This window comes from Papio anubis, chromosome 6 (assembly GCF_008728515.1).
Source record: "Papio anubis isolate 15944 chromosome 6, Panubis1.0, whole genome shotgun sequence".
NCBI lineage: Eukaryota > Metazoa > Chordata > Mammalia > Primates > Cercopithecidae > Papio > Papio anubis.
In genome coordinates, this window is record NC_044981.1 from 127270026 (window position 1) to 127288568 (window position 18543).

The 18543-nt window shown below is 38.0% G+C and overlaps 1 protein-coding gene across 22 annotated transcripts in view; it reads left to right on the forward strand.

The window, feature by feature from the left end:
• The first annotated feature begins 231 nt into the window (after nucleotides 1-231).
• The window catches only part of AHI1 (Abelson helper integration site 1), a 216920-nt gene continuing 198608 nt past the window's right edge, over nucleotides 232-18543 (forward strand). For 15 of the 22 annotated variants that reach the window (XR_002521763.2, XR_002521761.2, XR_002521765.2 and 12 more), the window contains exons 1-4: nucleotides 248-434; nucleotides 768-829; nucleotides 5673-5736; nucleotides 7210-7334. Coding sequence is in view for 17 of the 22 variants with exons in the window: in XM_021937824.2 (XP_021793516.2) it covers nucleotides 5727-5736; nucleotides 7210-7334 (135 nt within the window). In the remaining 5 variants the exon portion in view is untranslated. Of the gene's footprint in view, nucleotides 435-459; nucleotides 830-5672; nucleotides 5737-7209; nucleotides 7335-16671; nucleotides 16753-18543 lie in introns of those variants that run through there. The other 7 variants (XM_009206039.4, XM_021937819.2, XM_021937821.2 and 4 more) reach the window with 5 other exon arrangements.

An 18543-nucleotide genomic window follows, 5' to 3' on the forward strand; every position in this document is an offset into this window, starting at 1 on the left:
ACCCGCGCATTTCCGACTCCCTTCCCGCTCGCACGGCCTTGGAGGCTGGAGGCCCGTAAGGTCCCCGAAGCGCGCGCCCACCAACAGCCTGAGGGCCCCAGTGCAGGCGCCGCGCGGCCCCTTCTCCCCGGCCGAGGCGAAGGCGGTGGCGGCGCGGGGGCGGGGGCGGGGCCGCGATCCGGGCCTAGCGCGCGAGACGCGTCGGTCGCCATGGGAACGGCGGTGTAGGCAGGCGCTGACGTCAGCAGGCCGCGAGTTGTCCGCACTGCGGCACAGAGCCGTGGCTTGCTCTGCGAACCCGGGTCGCTGGCGGGTAAGGTGGCTTCGTGGCCGCCTCACTTAGCGCCCGCGCCGCTGGGCGCGGGGGAGTCGATTTGCACTGTTCCGGGTGTCGGCTTGGGCGGGACGGACGGTTCTGCCTACTCCTCCTCTCCGTAAGCACCTCGTGGGTTCGCTGGTGGCGGGAGCGCGGGCCGGGGTGCTCGGCCTGCCCGGCCCTCTCCGGGGCGGCGTGTCGGGGCTGCTGGAGTCCGAGAGCGCGGGGGCTGATCGCGGATTGACCGGGGAGCGTGGGCCGGGTGTCCCGGAAGAATGCGATTTCCCGAAGTCCTCAACGTACTTTTCCGCTTCTTTCACTGGTCTCGGTGTCTCCGGAGAGTTGAGCATGGTGTTCTGATAGGGAATTCAATCTTTGCCTTTCCTACTCCCGATTCTTGTTTAAATGCTTTTAAATCAGATGCGTACTGAGTGTGTTTATTTCCTTTTAGAGTGTCATCCTGGGGCTGAATCTTCAACCTGTCAAAGCCTACTTAATTACGTCTGAGAAAAGGTGATCAATTTGTTAAACTTATAAGAGCCAGATTATATTAATAGGGTTGTTTCGAGATGCATAAAAATATAGACCATTTAAGCATCCTTATCAAAGGTTGTGCTGCGTTTGGCATTCCTGTGAAAACATCTAATGTGAAAATAAAGTTTTTCCCTTTTGAGAAAGAGATGCCAACAGTTTTTTCACCTGTTGCATTAGCAGTTACTGTTATTGCTTGGGTTAGGAGGAAGATTGCTTCTTATGAGTACTCTGGGAAATTTTTTAAAGAATGCTTGAAAAAATTAAAATACCAAAAGTGTTTTTAAACCATACTTAGAATCTTGTTTATGAAGAATAATATTTATGAAGTTAGAATCTTGTGTACTTATGAAGAATCTTGTTGATCTATTCATTGAATTTTGTGTACAGGATTTTTGTTTGTCTTTTTTTCCCTTGCGATAACATTTGGTTAAAGAGGGAATTATCAAGCCTCTCATTTTTTTCTCCCATTGATATTGAGTCACATATTGGCTGATAATCAGGTGGTCTGTAAAATAAAATGAGATGAGGTGTAATCCATTTAATTTTCCTACATAGTATCTCTTAGAAGCTCCTGTGAAAGGGTTTGTGAGGGAGAAGTTGTAAAATAATGGAATATATAAGATTCGGAGGTGTCTTTTAAAGTCCGACCTGAATTTTCGCAGATAATGTTACTAATTAAATATTAGTCATTAATTCTATCATATGTTTGCTGTAGTACACATTAAGATTTAGAGATGGCTGAGCGCAGTGGATCAGGCCTGTAATCCTAGCACTTTGGGAGGATCAAGAGTGGGTGGATCACTTGAGGTCAGGAGTTCAGTATCGGCCTGGCTAATGTTGGTGAAAACCCATCTCTACTAAAAATACAACAATTAGCCGGGCGTGGTGGCGCACACCTGTAGTCCCAGCTGCTAGGGAGGTTGAGGCAGGGGAATTGCTTGAACCCAGGAGGCGGAGGCAGCAGTGAGCTGAGATTGTGCCACTGCACTCCAACCTGGGCAACAGAGCAAGACTTTGTCTCCAAAAAAAAAAAAAATTAGAGATGATTTCTATAATGTATTTGCTGTGTTATTAAATAATATTAGTATTTATTCAGTTGTGTATTAAGCTATTAACAGTAAATAATTCTATGATTTATGTATTTTATTAATAATTACTTATTTTTAATACAATAATAATGGACATAAAGTAATTTTATTGCAGTGTACTCATTACTTTGCTTTTTGGTATTTTCTCCTTGCAGTACTAAAACAGGTGCCATTTTAAATTCCCAGACAAGGAAAAACCAAGGATTAGAAATTAAGTAGCTTACCCAATGCCACACATCAGTAAGTGGTGACACTGGAGGTCAAACCTGAGTCTTTTTTACTCTAGGACCGTTGCTGCTGCTTCGCTTTGCTTTGCTTCTCGTGTTTTCTCTTCTCCTCTCTCCTCTTTTCTTTCATAGTGGCAGATACATAACTATAGAGAGCATTGGCGTGGCCTCCAAAGCTAGCAGTTTGGTGGGAGACAGAACATTTAACCAGGATGAAAATTCAGGGCTGAGGTAGAGGGAGTTACAAAGATTCAGGCACCCTGGGAGCATAGAAGAGAAGTGCTTCACTGCCCTTCAAGGTGCGAATGCTCTCTAGAGAAGATACTTGCCTTCAAAGGATAATGAGGAGTTTGTTAGAGTGACAAAGGAGGAAGGACATTTTTCAGGAGAGGGGATATATGTGTAATGATACAAAAGCAAGAGAGGACGTGGCACATGTGAAGGCCTGGAGGTAGTTTCACATGGCTGGAACACAGTGTATGGTGTGAAGGGGACATTTCATAAATGGCCTTGGACCTCAATGGTAAGGACTTGATATTTTTTTCAGTGTGTGATTGGGAGCTAGTGAAGAATTTTAAGCAGAGAAATGACACCGTCACATTTGAATTTTAGAAAATTACACTGATTGCTGTGTAGATGATGATTTATTTTTTAAAAGGGTAAGGTGATAGTGGCATGGAAATAATCTTAAAACAAACAGCATAATCCTTCCACAGTGTTTTTGTCCCAGAGTTACTGTCTCATGTCAGTGCCTTTAGGGGTGGTGGAAAGACAGTTGGAAGAATTCTGTAAAGAATTGTCTACATGTCCCTTCTACAGGGGTCACCTTCCATTCACCCCTCAGCCCCAGCCTGCTAGGTTTCTGCCCCTCCATAAACAGCTTTGACACACGTGACTTCCTTCTTGCAGATTCAGTGGACTTTCTTCAAAACCTCCAGCCCCTTTTGATGCCACACAGTATATAGGCTACATCTCCTTTAAAACTCTTTCCTTCTGTAATGCTTCTGTCTCGCAGTTTTTTACCTGTCTCCCTGATTTTACTTTATATTGTGGGCTCTCAGGGTTCTCATTGGCTTTTTATTTTCTTGCAACTATCATATTTATAAATAACTCCCAAATCTTCAGCCTAGGGTCTCCCTGCTGGATTAATAGATTGCCTAATAAACATAATATGATTATATACATAAACACAGACACACATGTTCTTTTTGAAGGGTTTGCCATGTGCTAGGCATTGTGCCAAGTATTTTACTTGCATGTTCTCATTTAATCTTTATAAAAACACTGAGTGATTTATTATTGTGAAAGATTAGGAAATTGATGTCCCTAGAGATGAATCTGCTGGCAGGTAGAACTGGTATTTGGATCCAAGGATCTGACAATGGAAGCTGATGCTTGTAGCTGCTCAGTGCCCTTCAGATACCCAACTCAACATGACCCACACTAAGCTTAGTGACTGCACCCTAGCAAGTACCTGTTATAATTATAGCTAACATTTATTGTTGCTGCTTCTGTCTGAGGTACTGTTGTAAATCATTTAACCCTTACAACAACCCTTTGAGTCGGCACTGGTGGAGTGTTTTTACAGATGAGGAAGCAAAAGTCACACAAGTGACTATGGAAACTAATTCTAGGACATGGATTTTAAACTACTCTCCTGTACTGCATTATATTACAGTTTAATGGTACTACTAACCTACTTATTCTAGTTCTAGAAACATGGGAATCGCCTCTGATTCTTTCTCCTGCCTCTTCATTAGTTATTTAATCTTTCCAAAATATTATCTCACTCCATCACCCAGGCTGGAGCACACTGGTGCAGTCTCGGCTCACTGCAACCTCCACATCCCAGGTTCAAGCGGTTCTCCTGCCTCAGCCTCCCCAGTAGCTCCACACCTAACTAGTTTTTGTATTTTTAGTAGAGATGGGGTTTTACCATGTTGGCCAGACAGGACTCAAACTCCTCATCTCAAGTGACCCGCCCGCCTCATCCTCCCAAAGTATTGGGATTACAGGCATGAATCACGATGCCCGGCAGGCTTTTTTTTTGATGAATCATAGTCATAATATTGTTCAGCTTTTTCCCTGCCTGTTAGATGACCGTCAAGTAGTATAAATATTAAATTTTTGTTTGTTTGATTTTTCTACTTACATGCTCTCAGGGATGCCGTCATTGTGCTTGCCTTTGCAGCTTCTCTTTCTAATTTGATATAGACTAGAAAGTAGAAGACGAGTTATTAGGTTCACAACTGCTAGAAGGAGTAAATACAGGCTCCTATCACTAAAGTATCGGAGTTTTTACTCCATGGATTTAGTGATGTCTGTTTCGTTTGGGTACCACATGGTCGTTCCCTAAATTAACTGACGTAGTTAGGTATGTTTACATAATCATTCCTTTCTTTTTAGAATTTCTTAGACATTTCTGCAAGAGGAACATGAATGTGGATCTCCAGGGAATTGGAGCATTAACCAATAATGCCTTGGGCCCAGTGTGGTGGCTCACACCTGTAATCCCAACACTTTGGCAGGCCGAGGTGGGCAGATCACATGAGGTCAGAAGTTCAAGACCAGCCTGGCCAACATGGTGAAACCCTGTCTCTACTAAAAATACAAAAATTAGTTGGGTGTGGTGGCACACACCTGTAATCCCAGCTACTTGGGAGGCTGAGGCAGGAGAATCGCTTGAACCTGGGAGGTTGCAGTGAGCCGAGATCATGCCACTGCACTCGACAAAGGGAGACTCCATCTCAAAAACAAACAGACCAATAATCCCTGAACCAGCTTTTCTTCTTTTTTTTTTTAAACACTCTTCAGTTTTAGTCTCAATAACATGCATATTATGTTCTAAGTGTTCTAATGTGAGAATTAATATGTTCATTTTAGGCATACACCCCCATTTTTTAATAAAACGGGCAATTTAGTAATATACATACTGAGTTTAAACACAGTTTTGAGTAGTTCTGACACACAGTAATACACATCCAGGTTTTATTAAAGAAAGATGGTACACTTATTTGTACTATCCTTCTCTATTGTAGCAGAATTTTCAATGGCAGACACAGAGGTATTTAAATTCACTGTCTGTGAGTATGCTGCCCACAAGCATGCTTTAATGTATTAGTGAATGCTCTTAGGAAAGTCAGTCCTGAGATGGAGTTTGGTTTCTTAAAAGTGTGTTGAAATGTTCATTAATATATTGAAACATTTTAAAACGTTTATTAACATACCACGTTAGACGTTCACTGCCTTCAAAATGTTTTTTTTGTTGGTTTCAAATATATAAATGCTTTATTCATATATGATCCAGTTTGTTTCCCTTGATTTTAGGGCCCTAAACTGATTAAAATGTACCCAAGTCATAAGCATAAGGTTGGGGTAAGGGAACATTGATTTATTGTTATACACTTAATGAAGTAGTGGACATACAATGGCATGATCTTGTGTGAATGTTTTATAATTTTTATTTGGAAGTTCCATATTACAAATACATCGTCTTTGTTTCGATAGGATCCTGATTGAGTCAATGCTTTACATTCTCAGTCCTCTGCTTAAAGCTGAGAGATGCCTACTGGTAAGACTTTCATGAAATTTATGTATAAAATTTATATTTTATACATTTACTTTTAAGTTTGGTTTATTTTAAGGGATTCTTTAACAGATCAATGAATACAGTAGATGTCATTGACCAAATATACTACATTTAGAGATACTTATTGGTTTTGTATTCAGTTTTCCGTTTAATGTTGTGATTAAGGTTAGTATGTATTTAATGGATGGTAGCTTGGGACTCAGCTGGACAAGGTAAATACTGATTACAACATTGGGTTAGTTTTTATTTTTTATCGTCAAAATTGAATGTTTTACTCCACCACAAGCATTGGCAATCTTTTCTAAAAGGACCAGCTAGTAAATATTTTAGGCTTAGTCTCTGCTATAACTACTCAACTCTGTGTCTTTCTCTGTTTTAAAGCATGAAGGCAGTTATAACAATTCTTAATCAAATGGGCATGTCTGATTTCCATAAACCTTTACAAAAACAAGTGACTAGCCTGCAGGCCATAGTTTGCCAACACTTGCTCTAGAGCACCCATTCATTCAGCGTTTATTAATTTAAAACATAATGACTGAGTATGTACACTATGTCAGACCTCATAATTGTTGCTAGGGATGTAGTTATGGGGGAAACAGACGATATGTTTCTAATAATTATACAATTTCCATTTGGGTTAAGTGCTGCGAAGGAAGAGAACAGCCTGCTATGTGAGAAAGATGAAAATTTAGATGAGTTTGTCAGGAGATGTTTTATTTACAGTCAGCATTTAAACTAAAGACAGGTTAACACCAGCCAGGTGAGGAGTTAGAGGAAGTTTGCCTCAGAAACAGCTTCATGTGGGAAGGAGCTTGTTGTGACGGAGGAGCTAAAGGAAGGGTATTATAGCTAGAACATAGGCATCTAAGAGGGTATTTGTCTTGACTTGAAGCCCTGGAGATAGATCAGGAGGTATGGAACCCTATAGGGCATATAAAAGACTTATTTTATCCTAAATGAAATGGGAAATTTTCAGGGGCTTAAGCATTATCTTATTGATGTTTTAAAGGAAAAACCTGTTAATGTTTGTGGACTACTGATTACAGGCTAGGCAGACCTTAGCCATTTTCATGCAAAATGATCTTTGACATAAGATAATTGTGATTTTACAGATAAGGAAAATTAAGTTTAGAGATGTTAAGTAACTTGTCTAAAGCCACATTACATGTAACTAACAATGGTAGATGCTACTGTTTATCAGAAATAAAAAGTTAACTTGGCAAAGGAGACTTTTAGAGTGAGTGACCAAAAAGGTCAGAGGGATACAGGTGAACGTTGTGATCACTAAAGTCAAAACAAAAAGTATTTTAAGAAGGAAAGACTGGTGAGTTTTTCTAATGTAGCTAGAGAACTCATGCCGGTATTTACAAGACTTTATTTCTTAACATAATAGTAGTGTAGATTATGTGTTATAATAGAGTCGTTTACAAAATGACATGACTCTATCTTTTGTAGCTGAGAGTGAAGCAAAAGTAAAAACCAAAGTTCACTTTGAAGAACTGCTTAAGACTCACAGTGATCTAACGCGTGAGAAGAAAAAACTGAAGAAAAAACTTGTCAAGTCTGGAGAAAACGTCTCAGTAAGTAAATGATCATTGGGTAATGGTGATTTACATATCTGCATAAAATGCAGGTATGACTGCATTTCATGTTAAAATTCTAAGGAGTTTGGAAAATTAAAAACACTAACACTATGTCATGGTCAATAACACATGGTAAAATAAAGTTTACATTAGAATCAACATCACTGTGGAAGTATTGAGTTCATTCTTGAGTGCTGTCCTACAGGAAGAACACACACACAGTGGGGAGAATGATCGGATATAGTGGGGAAACTCAAAACTAGCCATGATACCATTTTGAAGAAAATATTTTTAACCCATAATTGTGAAGAACTTAGGAAGTAGTATCTTAACTTCAGATATTGAGTAGCTTGTGCTTATTTAAACTTTTTCTGTGTGATTCTACCCGACAGAACCGGGAGAAGTCAATGGCCTTAAGGCAATAATTATCCTTTTATGTTTGAGGCACACTTTCAAATGATAGAATTTTTGGCAGCACACTTTAAGGGATTAAAAATACAGTGCTTAAAGTAAAGACTAAGCAAATCAGCAACTAACTACAACCTGATCCCCTTGGAATCACAAAGAGTCTGTATTGGCATCCACAGTTAGTGTACTCTATACCCTTTATACCTATCTCACTACTTCAGTTGCGCTTTTTACTACTTTGACTGTTATCTCTTCTGTCCTCACAGAAAAAAAATACATAGGTTCTAGTGTAAATAATAATGTAGGGTTTTTTTGGCAGGAGTTTTATGATGAGTTATACATCCTACATTTTGCTTGTAGTAAGATTTACCCCATTTTTTCTTAAGACCTGTTTATTTTAGTATTCTGTCTGGCAGCTGTCAATGTAACAGTATAAATTCTGAAGTGAGGCAAAAATAAGTACTAACACAGGCCAAAATCCAGCTGCACACACGTGAGGGTTCATAGTATATACACTGGTATACTACTGCACAAAAATTTCCAACTGACAGAGTGGGACAGATTAGCACTTCCATAGTGAGTGCTGCTCTGAAATAGCATGTGCTTTTTCCAGTGGTACTGGTGCACAATATGGTAGGGAATAGTGACATGGAGGATGAAACATTGCTTATTGGTATATGCCCTCGCCTCAGATGTAGTGGTTTATGTTGGGCAAAAGCAAAAAGAACCCTGGAAACAGTTGTCTGCAGAGATGTTTTATGCTCAGAGAAGAACCTCATATTGTGTCACAGTATTAAAGAACTGGGAGTTGTGAGCCATGAACAAGACTGAATCTAAACTGATTTAGACCAAAGTTTAAATTAAGTGGATAATCGGAATAGGCAGAGGTTATTTCCATTTACCTAAAGTCCAGTTTAAATGTTGAGGGGCACATAAGTGTGAAATGACTAAACATAATTTACCCAGCCTCTCTTTGCAAACAGCAGACCTGACTAGGCTTCTATTCTTTCAGAAATAAGTACACTAGGAACAGATATTTGGAAAGAGATTTCCCAGCTCAAAAGACGGGGAATATTTCTAGAGGACTTAGAGGAAAACAAAATATTTTTGACATGATTAACTTTAGGAAGTAAAAGAACAATACCTGCTTTCATTTGCTAGATGCCTGAATGCTTTCTATCTTTAGGCACTCTTCTAAACACTTTATATGTATTCAGTCATTTAGTACAGACGACGAAATTATGGGGTTTTATTTCTTCAGAGGAGAAAACTACATCATAGAAGTTAAGTAACTTGCTGAAAGTTACATCGTAAATGGTAGAACCAGGATTCAAACACTGAGAGTGGTAGTGCGGAATCCACTGCCTTAACCACAACCCAATATTGCCTATTTTAATGAAATTTGAAGAGATAGGACCTCTTCTTGAAAGAAGAACGGGGAATCCTACGTACAAAACAGGCTGAGATGAGAAAGGGAGCAGTCTGAAATAAAATTAAGCGAGGAAAAAAGTCAAAATAAGGATTCATAATAATGGCAGGTTGATCTTATGTTCCAATTATATATAAGGCACAATAATAAGAGTTTTACAAATATTATTTCTAAATCTTACTGTTAATCTTGCTAGATAGGCATTGGGACTCTTTTTTGGCACATGAGAAATTTTATAAACAGACATGTTAAGTGATTTCCTTAGGTCATATAGTCAAAAATAGGATAACCAGGATTTAAGACCGCAGTCTCTGCAATTTTAAAAGTACATGTTCTTTCTTCAGTTGCTTTCTTAAGACTATATCTCAGGCCTAAAATGATAGAATTGACACTATGTTTGAAAAATCTCATCAGTGAAGTGGGAGACAAATTCGAGGTGAGAAGAAACGACCAAAACTAAAATGAAAGTAATAAAGAATGAGGACATAGGAAAATATTTGACCCACAGATAAGTATTCCCGGACAGCACTAGTGGAGCAGCAGCAATAACAAGCATGACGAAGAAACCTTGCTGAGATTTCTGAAGAGATGAGTCCATCCCGCATTCTAGGCAAGACTTATGAGATGAGAACTATATCTAGAAACATTCTTTTGTTTTTATCTTAAGAGTAAAATAAATATTACAAACACTTAAACAGAAAAACATATAATACATTTCAGACTTCTCTGTAAAAACACTAAATCCAAAAGACAATGGAGAAATATTTAGAGCATTAAGGGAAAAATTGTAGCCCGAGGAATCTAGTCACCTAAGTTGTTAGTCATTTGTGATGGTAGTTGTAAACATATGTGCATTATTAGCGAAATATTATCAGTGTTCCATCCCTGAAAAAAAAACCAAAGATTTAAGATTTATTAAAGATGTAGTACCATTTCTAGATAAGAATCAAAGTTAAGAATTTAAGAATAGAACATCTTAAGATCTTAGAGGGAGGGATGAAGAGAAGTTGGTTAAGGAGTATAAAAATACAGTTGGAAGGAATAAATTCTAGTAGTTAGTATTACAGTAGGGAAATTACAGTTAATAATTTATTGTATATTTCAAAATAGCCAGAAAAAAAGATTTATGTTCCCAACATAAAAGATAAATGCTTGGAGTAATGGGTATGTCAGATGCTCTGATGTGATCATTATACACTATATACAGTGTCAGAATATCACGTGTACCCCCAAAATATGGACAACTATTATATATCAGTTAAAAAAATTTTAATGGAAAATTTATGAACCAAAAATACATTGGATGAACTTTGAAATCAGTTAAATATGTAGAACTTTCTTAATTATTATATATGTCCAGAATAATTCCTCAAGATTTTACATTAGATATGTATCTATGATAATGTGAGAGAACAGAACCAAATTATTTTCAAAGGTTAAGCAAAGCGTCTTAACTTAGGAAGAAAAAGTCACGTAACCATTATTCTTAACCATAGCGTATAGTCAAAAGTTATTATTTCATCCTAGAGTTTGAAATAAATAAAACAAGTGATAGATATAAAATAGATTATTACACTTTCTAAGTCATCTGAGTTAAAAAAATTAGATGAGATTTTTTAAAAGAATATAATGAAATAAGAAATTTAAGAGCAAACTCAGTCATGACAATAAATGTAAATAGTTTAAGCTTCCTCCTTTTAAAAGCGGATTCAAAAATAGACTTTTAAAGTAATCAGGACCAGGCATGGTAGCTCATGTCTGTAATCCCAACACTTTGGAAATCCGAGGTGGGAGAAATTGCTTCAGTGCAGGAGTTCAAGACTAGCCTGGGCAATGTAGTAAGATCCCATCTCTCAAAAAATAACTTATCTGGGCATGGTGGCATGCACTTGTAGTCCTAGCTACTCGGGAGGCTGAGGTGGGAGGATTGCTTGAGCCTGGGAGGTCGAGGCTACAGTGAGCCGTGATCATTCCACTGCATTCCTACCGGAGTGATAGAGCGAGACCTTGTCTCAAAAATAATAGTAATAATAAATAAAATAAAATATCAGATATTTTGCTTGCAAGATTCACACATTAAACAAAATGACATAAAGTTTAAAGGTAAAAGTGTGCAAAGATATAGACAGTTGTCTATGTTTTTCTTTCTGAAGAAAAACTTATAGCTGTCTCATTTATGAATGTGTGTTAAGAGAACAAAATCGCTATGTAAATATATGAACACATTGAAATTAATCATGTTAAAAGAATAATCTGTCTCAGCGATATAGTTCCCCCGAAGAACTCAAGAATAGCTTAATAATTGGATATCAGTCAATATTAATGTTAGTGCAAATAAATTGAATAAAAAAATATAAAAATAACAAGGAAAACAGCTGTTGTATTTTTATTGGAAATAGGATGGTAATGGATTTTTTAGAACATTTTGTGTTCGTGTATGTGAAAGCCATACATGTGAGCACCAAACCTAGAGCATGCTGTGGGGTTCTCGGAAAATGCAAATCCATACATATACATGGTATATTATGTATGATTTCAATAGTTTTCTGTGGGGTCCCTTTGAAAAGGGGGACACCTAGCCTATAGGTTCTTCCTTTAAAATCAGGACCTGCAAGGGAAGACGTCTTTTCATCATAAGTGTTTAATAATCTTGAAGTAAATATATTAAGGCATGAAACATAAAGATATAATAGCTTTTTTTCAATAGGTATTTGTCCATATTTGTTGCATAGCAGGCACCATAAGTGTTTTACATGTATTAACTCATCTAATTCTCACACACATCCTATAAAATCAGTATACACTGAAGAACTGAGGCACAGAGGTTAAGAAACGTACCCAGGATCATATAACTAATAATAGTGAATCCAGGTCCTACTGATTCTATAGCTTGTACAGTACAGTTCATAACAACTATACTGGCTCCCTGTTATGCCAGTGTATAGTGTACAGTGTGGGCAAATATGACGCTTAGTGAGGAGAACCATAAATGATCATTATTGATGGTTTGAATGCTAATATTAGAAAACCTATGTGAATCAACCTGTGTGAACAAAATAAGTACACAAAATTAACGATTATAGCTAGAAACAATAAGAAAATATTGGAGAAAAATACAAAAATTAACAGATAGATACTACATACATAGAAACTACAAAAGTCCTGAAAGATCTTAAAAGTAAAATTTCCAAAAGTACAGATTCAAATAGAAAACATTTATTAGTAGGTATTACAGATAGGTTGCACTTTATATATACCGGGTGTTTCCAGCTTAATTTTTAGTTTTAATCCAGTTGTAATAGTTTCCAGTGGATGATTTATTTAGTTGCAAAATTAGGCTAAAGTTAATGCAGAAAAATACAACAGGAAGATTAACTGAAATATTTAAAACAAAAGGCCAGGCACAGTGGCTCACACCTGTAGTCTCTAGCATTTTAGGAGGCCAAGACAGGCAGATCACTTGAGGCTAGCAGTTCAAGACCAGCCTGGCTAACATGTTGAAACCCAGTCTCTAGTAAAAATACAAAAAATTAGCCAGGCATGATGTTGTGTACCTGTAATCCCAGCTACTTGTGTAGCTGAGGCGCGAGAATCATGTGAACCCAGGAGGTGGAGGTTTCAGTGAGCTGAGATCATGCCACTGCACTCCAGCCTGGGTGACAAGAGTGAAACTTTGAGGGAAGGAATTTTATCTCACAAACTAAAAATTACATTTCAGGTAACTCAGAAACTTAAATGTAAAAATCTAATAGGCAGATATTTCCATAAGGCAATAAAAATGACTGGCTGGTTTAACCTTCCAGTGTGTAAAGATATTGTGTTCTTAAAAGGGATAAAAGACCTCCCAAAATATTCTGGTCTTAAAAGGGATAAAAGACCTCCCAAATGAAGACAGCATTTTGTGCCTGCACACAGAAGACTCAATGAGTATTTGTTGAATGAATGAATAAATCTGATGTATAAGATACTCTTTTGTCAAAAACCAAACCTGGCTATAAGCCAGTTCACTGAGAAAAGTATGTAGTATTTTTATAGTCATAGCATTAATGCTCTTACATATAGCTACTGATAATAATTGCTAATATTTATTGAACAACTACATAATGTGGAATCAGAAGGACCTTCTGAGTATTTTATAATTATCCTATAATCCTTGTAACAACCTTATGAGTAAGTTTCATCCCTACTGTTAACTTGTAAGGAAATTGCATAAATTGATTCTATAAATGTTAAGACAATAGCTAAGTGAGCAAAAGGAATGAAAAAATAAAACCAGATACAAGAGAAAATAGCATTGACTAATAAAATGTAGTAATATTTTAAAAGAGGTTCAGATTGGAATACCAAGATGTTTTTGCTTATCAAAAAGGTATTTAAAAGTTTATTAGTAGTATGGTAGCAAGCAAGGCTTTTTGGTAGAATGCTGGTGGAAAGGTTAACATGTGATATGGTTTGGCTGTGTCCACTCCCAAATCTCATCTTGAATTGTAACTCTCAAAATTCCCATGTGTCATGGGAGGAACCCAGTGGGAGGTAATTGAATCCTGGGGACAGGTCTTTCCTGTGCTGTTCTCGTCATAGTGAATAAGTCTCATGAGATCTGATGGTTTTAAAAATTGGAGTTTCCCTGCACAAGCTCTCTCTGCCTGCCGCCATCCATGTAAGATGTGACTTGCTCCACCTTGCCTTCCACCATGATTGTGAGGCCTCAGCCATGTGGAACTTTAAGTCTATTAAACCTCTTTCATTTGTGAATTGCCCAGTGTCAGTTATATCTTTATCAGCAGCGTGAAAATGGACTAATACACTGTCTTTGAAGTGGTTCAGGTTTTTCCAGCAGTATTCAATAGCCTGGTTATAGTTATGGAAATAAAGTTCACTAAATTTGAACAGTGCATGCAGTTTTACCAGAGAAGTGTGATGGATAGGAAGTACATGAAAATGGCGGATGGTGATTGAAGTGATGGATTGTGGGATCAAAGCATCAGGAATTAGATAAGAGGAGCTTGATAAATAAAGAGAATATAGTGGGCTCAGAGTGTAATAAACTGCTTATTATTTTACACTGCTAAGTCCGGAGTGGTTTGATACTCAGCAATAGTAACTGGAACAAATAAATATGAATTGCTAAGAGTAAGCACTCAAATTGTAGCTATAAAGATTTTTGGAGTTGCATATGCATTTTTTTAAAAGGGGAAGGTTAGGCCATATTTTGCTCACTTTTATTGTGATACTGTATTATCTTGATTTTATCTTCGCTCACTTTATTTTTATAATAGTTATTTTGTAGAGGTGATATCTTCTTCATCTTATGAATTACATTTTCTAAAACTTTTTGTATTGTGCACTGAATTGATTTTAAAAGGGTAGAAAATCTTCACAGTTTCCTAGGTATTAATAATATCCTTCATGTGTTCATTCACCTATATAAGTGCTGGCCTGGATTTAGCTTATAAATCTGTAATTACCTTGGCTCTGTCAAAAACAAATTTAGAAACCCACTGTTTTCAGAGGGTAACTAAATTTACAAAACCTTAAATGGGCTGGGTTTGGTGGCTCACGCCTGTAATCCCAGCACTTTGGGAGGCTGAGGTGGGCGGATCACGAGGTCAGGAGTTCGAGACCAGCCTGACCAACATAGTGCAACCCTGTCTCTACTAAAAATACACACAAAAAAAAATTTAGCCAAGTGTGGTGGCAGGCACCTGTAGTCCCAGTTACTTGGGAGGCTGAGACAGGAGAATCACTTGAAGCTGGGAGGTGGAGGTTACAGTGAGCGAAGATCGCACCACTGACTCCAGCCTGGGTGACAGAGTGAGACTCCATCTCAAAAAAAAAAAAAAAAAAAAGCTTTAAATGGATTATACTGGTTGAGGTAATTTCAATGTATCCCAGAGCAAAGCCCACCAATATTTAAAGGATTGCCAGCAAAATCCAGCCACCAACAATATAAAATTTATAATGCCAGATAGTCAATCAAATCTACCAGGCATTTAAAAAAAGAAAGATAACCTGATCCATTACCAAAAGATGAGTCAATCAATAGAAACAGACTCTAGGAGAGGAACAGGAAAACATAAAGAAGGTGTAAAAGAAAGAAATAGAACATATTTCCGAAGACCAAATCATACTTCTACAGATTAAAAAAATACAGTATTCAAAATTTTTAATTGACTGCAGTTAGCATACTGGACAATGCATTAAAATTATCAGTAAACGTGAAGAAATAGCAATATAAATTATTCTAATCAAACAAAAAAATCAGTGGTGGGCTGACATGGCCTGTCCAGGTTTATGAGAGCTGGTTGTTAAGTATTAGGGAATTTTGTAAACTGGTTGTTAAACCATTAGTAACTTAAAATTGGCTATTTATGTGAATACTTACATCATGGAAGTTGGTAAACACTGGACTAGGCTTTTTGTTTGTACTGCCCTGTCCTTGCTGGAGAGTTTATTTAATAGCATACCACTAAAAAAGGCCTTTGGAATAGGAGTTGGAGAGAAGGAAGAAGAGAACACCAATGACCTATAGAACAATATTAGGCATTTTAACTTATGTGTACTTGAAACCTGAGGAATGGGGACTGAATACATTGGAAGAAATAATGAGTAAAAACTTTGTAGACTGTGTGGAAACAAAACACCCACAGATCAGGAAAGCTCAACAGGTCATAAACGGAAGAAATATGAACAAAATCATACTACAGTTGCTGAAAATGAAGGATAAATTGAAAATCTTAAAAGCAGCCAGAGAAAATAAAGACTTTTTATGTGGGAGAATAATGACAGCAGACTTCTCATCAGAAACGATTCTAGCTAAAAGACAATGGAACAATATTTTAAAATACTGAATAAAAAAAATTGTCAACCTAAAATTTCTGTCCTCAAAAAGTTTCTATTTCACCTTCATTTTTGCAAGGAGACATATCTTGCAAAAATGAAGGTGAAATAAAAACTTTTTGAGGTGTACAAAAGCTGAAAGAATTTGTCAGTAAACCTGTAGTACAAGAAAGTGTTAAAAAAAAGACAATACCAAGTGGACATTTTGATTTACAATAAAGAAGACCACAACAAATAGTAAACATTATATAGAAGGATTTTCTCTTACTAAAAAATCTCTTTAAAAGATATTTTTTAAAGCAAGAATAATTAGTTGTTTTTTTGTAGGATTTATAATAAATGGTGAGTATCCCTAACCTGAAATTCGAAATGGTCAAGAATCCAAAACATTTTGAGCATGATTATGCTCAAAGGAAATGCTCATTGGAGTATTTTGGATTTTGAATTTTAGATTAGGAATGTTGAACCAGTAAATATAATGCATATATACAAAATCCAAAGAAATCTGAAACGCTTTTTGTCTCAAGCATTTTGTATAAGGGATATTCAACCTGTATTTGTAGAAGTAAATGATTTAACAACGGTCTTAGTTTTCTGTTACTTATAACAGAATACCAGAAATGTAATTTATTAAGAAAAGGAATTTATTTCTTACAGGTTTTAAGGCTGAGAAGTCCAAGGTCAAGGGTTCACATCTGATGAGAACCTTTTTGCTGGTGAGGACTCTGCAGTCCCAAGGTAGTGCAGAGCATCATATGCCAAGGGGGCTGAATGTGTTAGCCCAAGTCTGCTTCTTATAAAGTCACCAGCCCCACCGTTATGATGATCCTCTAATCCAGCAATCCCCAACCATTTTGGCACCAGGGGCCAGTTTTGTGGAAGACAGTTTTTCCATGGAGCGGGCCAGGGGTGATGGTTTCAGGATGAAAGTGTTCCACCCCTCAGATCATCAGGTATTAGTTAGATTCTCATAAGGAATGTGCAACCTAGGTCCCTTGCATGCGTCATTTATAATAGGGTTGATGCTCCTGTGAGAATCTAATGCTGCCACTGATCTGACAGGAGGTGGAGCTCAGCCAATAATGCTCTCGCCCACCACTTACTTCCTGCTATGTGGCCTGATTCGTAAAAGGCCATGGACAAGTACCGCTCTGAGGCCTGGGGTATGGGGACCCCTGCCCTAATCTGTTAGCCCATTAATCCATAAATTGGTCAATCCATTGATGGATTAATCTGCTCATGAGGGCAAAGTCCTCATGACTCAATCACCACTAAAAGGCCTCAACTTTCAATACTGCCAAATTATGGACTAAATTTTAATGTTTTTGAGAGGACAAACGTTCAGACGTAAGACCAACATAGCACAAAGTATGGGAGGAAATAAATAGAAGTATATTTTTGTGAGTTTCTTCTTTTTTCTTTTCTTTTTTTTTTTAAGATAGGGTCTCGCTCTGTCACCCAGGCTGGAGTGCAGTGGTGAGATCACAGCTCACTGCAGCCTTGACTTTCTGGGCTTAAGCAATCCTCCCACCTCCACACCCTCAGTAACTGGGACTACAGGTGCACACCACCACATCTGGCTAATTTTTGTTTTTTCTGTAGAGACAGGGTCTCACTATGTTGCCCAGTCTGGTCTTGAACTTGTGGGTCCATGTGATCATCCTGCCTTGCATTCCCAAAGTGCTGCAATTACAGGTGTGAGCCACCATGCCTGGCTGAGTTTCTTAAAATATATGTGAAGTGACATTATTTAATGGTTGAAAATTGTATTAGTCTTTTCTCGCTGCTATAAAGAGCTAACTGAGACTGGGTAATTTATGAAGAAAAGAGGTTTAGTCACCTTACAGTTCAGCATGCTATATTGGGGGAGCATGGCTGGGGAGGCCTCCGAATGCTACAGTCATGGTGGAAGGGGAGGCAGGCACAGTTTTCACATGGCCAGACCTGGAGAGAGAGCGAGCAAAGGGAGAAGTGCTACACACTTTCAAACAAAGGGATCTCAGGAGAACTCAAGAGAACAGCAGGAGGGAAGTCCACACCCATGATTCAGTCACCTCCCACCTGGTCCCTCTTTCAACATGTGGTAGTAATTCACCATGAGATTTGAGTGGATACACAGAACCAAACCATATCATTCCACCCTGGCCTCTCCCACATCTCATGTCCTCCTCACATTTCAAAACACAATCATGCTTTCTCAACAGTTCCCCAAGTCTTACCTTATTTCAACATTAACGCGAAATTCCACAGTCCAAAATCTCATCTGACACAAGGCAGGTCTCTTCCATGAGCCTGTAAAATAAAAACAAGTTAGTTACTTCTGAGATACAATGTGGGCATAGGGATTGGGTAAATGCTCCCATTCCAAAAGTAAGAGATTGGCCAAAACAAAGGGGCTATAGGCCCCATGCAAGTCCAAAACCCAGCAGGGCAGTCATTAAATTTTAAAGCTCCAAATAATCTCCTTTGACTCCATGTCTGACATCTAGACCACACTGACACAAGGGGTAGACTCCCAAGGCCTTGGGC